Source organism: Oncorhynchus clarkii, chromosome 30 (assembly GCF_045791955.1).
Source record: "Oncorhynchus clarkii lewisi isolate Uvic-CL-2024 chromosome 30, UVic_Ocla_1.0, whole genome shotgun sequence".
Classification (NCBI taxonomy): domain Eukaryota; kingdom Metazoa; phylum Chordata; class Actinopteri; order Salmoniformes; family Salmonidae; genus Oncorhynchus; species Oncorhynchus clarkii.
This window is the reverse complement of record NC_092176.1, coordinates 11268013-11276107: the sequence shown is the minus strand read 5'-3', so window position 1 is coordinate 11276107 and position 8095 is coordinate 11268013. Positions and strand designations below refer to the sequence as shown.

Below are 8095 nucleotides of genomic sequence, written 5' to 3'. Positions count from 1 at the left end.
AGAAGCTGATTAAACAGCATGATCATTACACAGGTTCAATTGGGATGCTGACTGCAGGAATGTCTACTAGAGCTGTTGTCAGAGAATTAATGTTCATTTCTCTACCATAAGCCGCCTCCAACGTCATTTTAGAGAATTTGGCAGTACGCCCAATCGGCCTCACAACCGCAGATCACATGTAACCAGGACCTCCACATCCAACTTCTTCACCTGCGGGATTGTCTGAGACCAGCCACCTGGACAGCTGACGAAACTGAGGAGTATTTCTGTCTGTAATAAAGCCCTTTTAAGGTGAAAAACTCATTCTGATTGGGCTGGGCCTGGCTCCCTTAGGGTGAGCCTGGCTCCCAAGTGGGTGGGTCAATGCCCTCATGGTTAGTCAAGGTAATTGAGGTAATATGTAGGTAGAGTTAAGACATGTAGGTAGAGTTATTAAAGTGACTATACATAGATAATAACAGAGAGTAGCAGCAGTGTAAAGAGGGGGGCAATGCAAATAGTCTGGGTAGCCATTTAATTAGATATTCAGTAGTCTTATGGCTTGTGGGTAGAAGCTGTTTAGAAGCCTCTTGGACCTAGACTTGGCACTCCGGTACAGCTTTCCATGCAGTAGCAGAGAGAACAATCTATGACTAAGGTGGCTGGAGTCTTTGACAATTTTTTGGGCCTTCCTCTGACACCACCCTGTATAGAGTTCCTGGATGGCAGGAAGCTTGGCCCCAGTAATGTACCCTCTGTAGTGCCTTGCGGTCGGAGGCCAAGCAGTTGCAATACCAAGCAGTAATGCAACCAGTGCTCTCGATAGTGCAGCTGTAGAACCTTTAGAGGATCTGAGGACCCATGCCAAATCTTTTCAGTCTCCTGAGGGGGAATAAGTTTTATCGTGCCCTCTTCACGACTGTCTTGGTGTGCTTGGACCATGTTAGTTTGTTGGTGATGTGGACACCAAGGAACTTGAAGCTCTCAACCTGCTCCACTACAGCACTGTCGATGAGAATGGGGGTGTGCTCGGTCCTCCTTTTCCTGTAGTCCACAATCATCTCCTTTGTCTTGATCACGTTGAGGGAGAGGTTGTTGTCCTGGCACCACACGACCAGGTCTCTGACCTCCTCCCTATAGGCTGTCTCGTCGTTGTTGGTGATCAGGCCTAACACTGTTGTGTCATCGGCAAACTTAATGATGGTGTTGGAGTCGTGCCTGGCTCTGCAGTCATGAGTGAACAGGGAGTACAGGAGGGGACTGAGCACGCACCCCTGGGTGGCCCCTGTGTTGAGTATCAGCGTGGCCGATGTGTTGTTACCTACCCTTACCACCTGGGGGGCGGCCCGTCAGGAAGTCCAGGATCCATTTGCAGAGGAAGGTGTTTAGTCTCAGGGTCCTTAGCTTAGTGATGAGCTTTGAGGGCACTATGGTGTTGAATGCTGAGCTGTAGTCAATGAATATCATTCTCACACAGGTGTTCCTTTTGTCCAGGAGGGAAAGGGCAGTGTAAAGTGCAATAGAGATTGCACCATTTGTGGATCTGCTGGGGCGGTATGCAAATTGAGTGGGCCTAGTGTTTCTGGGATGATGGTATTGATGTGAGCCATGACAAGCCTTTCAAAGCACTTCATGGCTACAGACATGCCTGCTACGGGTCGGTAGTCATTTAGGAGGTTACCTTAGTGTTCTTGGGCACAGGGACTATGGTGGTCTGCTTGAAACATGTTGGTATTACAGACCCAGACAGGGAGAGGATGAAAATGTCAGTGAAGACACTTGCCAGTTGGTCAGCGCATGATCGGAGTACACGTCCTGGTAATCCGTCTCGGCCCTGCGGCCTTGTGAATGTTGACCCGTCGAAAGGTCTTACTCCCATCGGCTGCAGAGAGCGTGATCCCACAGTCGTCCGGAACAGCTGATGCTCTCATGCATGTTTCAGTGTTACTTGCCTCGAAGCGAGCATGGAAGTAATTTAGCTTGTCTGGTAGGTTCGTGTCTCTAGGAAACTCTCTGCTGTGCTTTCCTTTGTAGTCTGTAATAGTTTGCAAGCCCTGCCACATCCGACGAGCGGGGGAGCCGGTGTAGTACGATTAGTCCTGTATTGACGCTTTGCCTGTTTGATGGTTTGGTTACATTTAACTGTAACTCAGTAAAGTTGTGGAAATTGTTGCATGTTGCGTTTATATCTTTGTTTAGTATATTAATTTATCTTATTGAATCCCATTAGCCTTGTCTTCCACAGTTCCCAGGAACCTGGGAGTCCCCTTCAGACATGCTGAACGTCTGGCCACTGGGAGGACTTATGAGAACAGGTGATTGTTGTTGGCACTATTATTATGTTTGTTGTTCTTCTTGTTGTTGAGGTTATCTCTATGAAAATAGGAATGCACTTCCCCTAATAGCTAATGTACAATATATGTATCCTCGGTTCTGGAAGGGCGTTTGAGGATGATGATTTGGTGGCTGTGATTGAACAAAGCCCCGACATGTCAGATACACGTACCAGGCCCCCTGCCCCCAGCCCAGTCACTGTGATGATAGACCCTGCCTTTGATGAGACTCAGGAGACACAGCCTCGCCCCCCGTCCTCTCCAGAACACTCAGTCATAGCAGAGACCTACCCTGAGGCAATCAAAGACACACAGGTCAGTATATATGTGTGTGTGTGGTGTGTGCGTGTGTATGCATGTGTTCTCACGTGTGTGTGTGTGTGTATGTAAAATCATGTCCAACATTTCCCACACATTGCCATGCCAAGATATTACAAATTCGGGAGTAGCAGCTGTCTGGATCCTTTCCACCTCAGGTTGACCCCTTCCTGGATGAAGAGAAAGACTGCAGCCTGTCTCACCCCAGCATCCAGCTGCAGTGTGTGGAGGACTGGGGGGGTGGAGGAGTATACGGACAATGTCAGGGCCAGGACTTTCTCCCTGAGCCCCCCTCTCTCACTCCTTCACCTTTCCGCTCCCTGTCTCCCTCCCCTCCTCCTGTGCGTGAGGAAAGCCTGCGCTCCTCCCTGACACTCCAGACCACTGAGCCCTGTGCCACGCCCATCCACCACAGCGTCAGCATCTCCCACGGTAACGCCCCCCTCCTCCTCTCCCACTGCGTCTCCCTAGGCCTCACCACCGTCGCCGTTGATGTTCACTTCTACCCAGCAGCTCTTGCGTCAGCCACCGCTGCCATGGCGACCGTGACAGCCGCCACACAGGTTAATGCTACCGCCGCTGCTGCTCCAGGGCCCCAGCTCAGCTCTCGATTGGCACAAGGTCAGGAGCATGACCAATCGGCTCCCAGCATGTGCCAGAGTAAGTAACTAGATAGAGGGAATGCCGGATGGAGAATTGGTTCCAACACAGATGTTGCCATTAGTCTCCACTTTGGACAGCTTGGCTGGATTGTTGGTTGTCTTCACGTGTCTCTCTGTGTTTATCAGCCTGTTTCCTCTGCCTTGATTTGACACTGGTGTGGAGAATGTGTTTGTGTTGGAACCATACACTGAAGACTATAGGACAACATCCTAAATGGTCTACACATACTGTACCACAGTCAGCTATAAACACGTCAACTACATAATGTCAATGTATTCTGTTTCTGTCCTTCATAAAGAAAAGTCACATGAGATTTTCATTATTGATCATGTATATTATGGCTTCGTTGTGTATTACAAATGTCAGTTACACGATGATGCTTGAGGCCTAAAATAATGCATTTATAAAGCAAAAGCTAGAATAGAATATGTATAACTGCTTTCATAATCTTCTTTTACATGCCAATGTTTCTCTGCCTTGACTGAATATATAGCTCATTATATTTATATATACACTTTATAAACTAATTTGTGTCAAATACATTTTCTCAGTTGAATATTCTACAATGAAAAAGCCAAGGAGAAAACAGCTGTGTACAAAATATTGCAATCTTTGTTACTTTACACTTCCTATTCAGGTAATACACAACCTCTCTCTGTTGCACCATAAACCGACTGTTACTTCTGTGCTGAAACCAAAGGAAGATGACGACAGGGCTTAATTTACTGTAAGTCCCAATTGAGACCCAGCTGACCTGAAATTTCATTTATCTGGATCACTTCACTTTATGATCAGTGAAATGTCTATAATTTTCATGAATTTCCCTTTCCTTTGCTACTGCCATGAATTCATTACTCTTAAATGAATGTGTTAAACTGAAAATTATATTTTTTACCCCTGTATTTCTCATCTTATTTGTTTCAATAACATGTCCAGTATCAATTGTTGCTAACAAAAGTTAGTCATTTTTTAATTTTTATCTTACATATTTATATTTGAGTGTATTAAATCAGTGAACTTATTACCTTTGTATGGGTGATAAAATGCCAACAAAAAAATATTAAAAGTTATGACACAGATCTAACATTCACATACTGTGATAATTATTTTAAGTACTGTATCAAATGGATTTTTATTTACTCAACAATGGCCAAAAATAAAAAGGGAAATAATACTGCTGTATTTGTTTTTGTTTGGTAGCTTCTGCAAAAATACAGTTAAATCAATTATCTTAGCTAGATCACTATAGATGTACTGTAATGTAGACCTAAATCAATGTCAAATAAACCTTATTACAGAGTGGATGGTTCCGGATGGATCCCACTTTCTCATACATAGGGCAGTTACTGAGCTAAGCAAGACCACCTTTTCCTATTGTGCACCGGAGGCATGGAACCAGTGGAGGCTCCTCAGAGGAGGAAAGGGAGGACCATCCTCCTCAATGAATTTCATAAAAATTGAAATTGATAACTTTTTTTAAATGTTGCACTTTTTTAGATAAAACTATACTAAATATATTCACATCACCAAATAATTGATTAAAATGTTTTGCAATGAAGGTTTACAGTAGCCTCAACAGCACCTTGTAGGTTAGCACCATGGTGTAGCCGAAGGACAATTAGTTTGGTTGACTTCAATACAAAACTTAGAAGACGCATGGTTCTTACCCCCTTCCATAGTCTTATACAGTAATTATGAGAACTTCCGGAGGACTATCTCCAACCTATCAGAGATCTTGCAGCATGAACTGACATTAATCTAGTACTGAAAGCATAAGCTACAGCTGGCTAGCACTGCAGTGCATAAAATGTGGTGTAAAATGTGGTGAGTAGTTGATTCAAAGAGAGAGAAAGACAATAGTTGAACAGTTTGGAACAAATTAATTTCTTTAAAAATGGAGACGCGAGAGAGAGAAATATTTAAAAAATGTCACGTTCACTTTCACTTAGCCAGCTCTAGCTATGGCTATCCAACACGGGAGCGCTTCCAAGCCAAGGTAAGCTTTTGGTTTTATTAATTTATTGCCACCGGGGCCCGCTGGTGTAACTGCTAAACTGCTTGCTTATTGTACACTGTACTTTATGATTGTAGCGGGTTAACTGAGATATTTCTGGTAGCTAGTTTGACTATGGCATTAGCTAATACGGTGACAATGATGTAGGCTGTGTGTAGCATTTAGCGGTTATGATTCAAAGGTTTTTTCACCTGGTCACAGGCAGATGATGGGTTGTGCAAACAAGTCCACAAGCAAAGGGAAAAGGTGAGAGGAGGAGAGTGCGTAGAGGCAAGAAGGAATTATACAACGAGCAAAATGATCATGCTGTTTGTTGGTGGCTGCCATGAAAGTGAACTGTGAACGGCAAACAGACCGAAACTGGGATAAACATAACTTGTTTGCTTTTGTTGCACTAATGATTACACCCTAGATCAGCGAGATGCAGGCAAGAGTGTGCAAGGCAGTATTGAACGTGTCACTGTCTGTCACCATGATCCCTCAAATTTCTCTACGTTGTAAACCTTAAAAACATATATATTATAGCTAGGAAAATTCTTATTTTCAATGACGGCCTAGGAACAGTGGGTTAACTGCCTGTTCAGGGGCAGAACGACAGATTTGTACCATGTCAGCTCAGGGATTTGAACTTGAAACCTTCCAGTTACTAGTCCAACGCTCTTACCACTAGGCTACCCTGCCGCCCAGGTAGGTTGATATACAGAAAGACCAAGTCCATGTTATGGCAAGCCTAAAGCTATCGATGTTACATTGAGCTTGGTGAATGGATATGAATTATATTTCTATTACAGTATGCTGGAAGACTAAGGCCACGCTCATTTAAAAAAATGATCGTCCTCCCTCCTCTTAAACGTCACCGACCACCACTGCATGGAACAGTCTGCAAAATACCCTTCACCTAGATGTAAACTCAGCAAAAAAAGAAACGTCCCTTTTTCAGGACCCTGTCTTTCAAAGATAATTCGTAAAAATCCAAATAACTTCAAAGATCTTCATTGGAAAGGGTTTAAACACCGTTTCCCATGCTTGTTCAATGAACCATAAACAATTAATGAACATGCACCTGTGGAACGGACTGCAGATGTGACCAGGGTAATAAATTGCAATACTGTGAGAAGCTTAAGACAGCACTACAGGGAGACAGGACGGACAGCTGATCGTCTTCGCAGTGGCAGACCACATGTAACAACACCTGCACAGGATCGGTACATCCGAACATCACACCTGCTGGAAAGGTACACGATGGCAACAACAACTGCCCGAGTTACACCAGGAACACACAATCTCATCATCAGTGCTCAGACTGTCCGCAATAGGCTGAGAAAGGCTGGACTGAGGGCTTGTAGGCCTGTTGTAAGGCAGGTCCTCACCAGACATCACTGGCAACAATGTTGCCTATGGGCACAAACCCATCGTCACTGGACCAGACAGGACTGGAAAAAAAGTGCTCTTCACTGACGAGTCGCGGTTTTGTCTCACCAGAGGTGATGGTCGGATTCGCATTTATCGTCGAAGGAATGAGCGTTACACCGAGACCTGTACTCTGGAGCGGGTTCGATTTGGAGGTGGAGCGTATGTCATGGTCATCAGACTGAGCTTGTTGTCATTGCAGGAAATCTCAACGCTGTGCGTTACAGGGAAGACACCCTCCTCCCTCATGTGGTACCCTTCCTACAGGCTCATCCTGACATGACCATCCAGCATGACAATGCCACCAGCCATACTGCTCATTCTGAGCGTGATTTCCAGCAAGACAGGAACGTCAGTGTTCTGCCATGGCCAGCAAAGAGCCCGAATCTCAATCGCATTGAGCACGTCTAGAACCTGATGGATCGGAGGGTGAGGGCTAGGGCCATTCCCCCCAGAAATGTCTGGGAACTTGCAGGTGCCTTGGTGGAAGAGTGTGGTAACATCTCACAGCAAGAACTGTCAAATCTGGTGCAGTCCCTGAGGTAGAGATGCACTGCAGTACTTAATGTAGCTGGTGGCCACACCAGATACTGACTGTTACTTTTGATTTGATTTTGACCTCCCCCTTTGTTCAGGGACACATTATTCCAATTCTGTTAGTCACGTCTGTGAAACTTGTTCAGTTTATGTCTCAGTTGTTTAATCTTATGTTCATAGAAACATTTACGTATGTTAAGTTTGCCGAAAATAAACGCAGTTGACAGTGTGAGGATGTTTCTTTTTTTGCCGAGTTTAATAGTGCCCCTTAGCGAGTTTAAAACTCTGGGCCAAAACTCTGTAGAGGAAGAGGGTAAATGTTTTCTGGAGGCCGGATTTGCGCTTACTGACATGTTGTGGTTTTTGTATTGTAAATTGTGTAATGTATTGACTACTGCTGCTTTCTTGGCCTGTGTCTCAACGGGTTTTTGTTCTCTCGTGTAATTGCTTAGCCTATAGCAATGTTGCCCAACACGAGCTCATGGGATCTCATTGTTTGATTAGATTTGCCATTACCTTTGCATTGATGTTAGCGTGATTAGACAGACAAGAGTACTAAGTACCAGGCAGTTAGCAAGTTTGGTAGGCTAATAATGACCATTAGCAGCATCAGAGCTTGGAGAAGCCTAATTACCGTGACTAATGTGGAATTTGACTGCCTTCATGACTGCGGTGTGGCAATAACACAGTCACCGCACAGCACAACATGCAATTACCTACAGTGCCTTGCGAAAGTATTCGGCCCCCTTGAACTTTGCGACCTTTTGCCACATTTCAGGCTTCAAACATAAAGATATAAAACTGTATTTTTTTTGTGAAGAATCAACAACAAGTGGGACAC

General features: G+C 44.6%; 1 protein-coding gene across 1 annotated transcript; it reads left to right on the top strand.

The window, feature by feature from the left end:
* Window positions 1-203: 203 nt before the first annotated feature.
* Window positions 204-4353, top strand: LOC139390030 (uncharacterized). The gene is made up of 4 exons (XM_071137141.1): window positions 204-291; window positions 2225-2294; window positions 2420-2627; window positions 2789-4353. Exons 3-4 carry the CDS (start codon window positions 2469-2471, stop codon window positions 3296-3298), a joined length of 669 nt encoding a protein of 222 aa, XP_070993242.1. The 5' UTR covers window positions 204-291; window positions 2225-2294; window positions 2420-2468; the 3' UTR covers window positions 3299-4353.
* Window positions 4354-8095: the final 3742 nt, after the last annotated feature.

Bases quoted from the DNA above. Each gene is read 5' to 3' on its own strand.
- LOC139390030 (XM_071137141.1), top strand. From the start codon at position 2,469: ATGTCAGATACACGTACCAGGCCCCCTGCCCCCAGCCCAGTCACTGTG. The intron at 2,628-2,788 runs GTCAGTATATAT...TTTCCACCTCAG, and splicing joins AGGCAATCAAAGACACACAG to GTTGACCCCTTCCTGGATGA.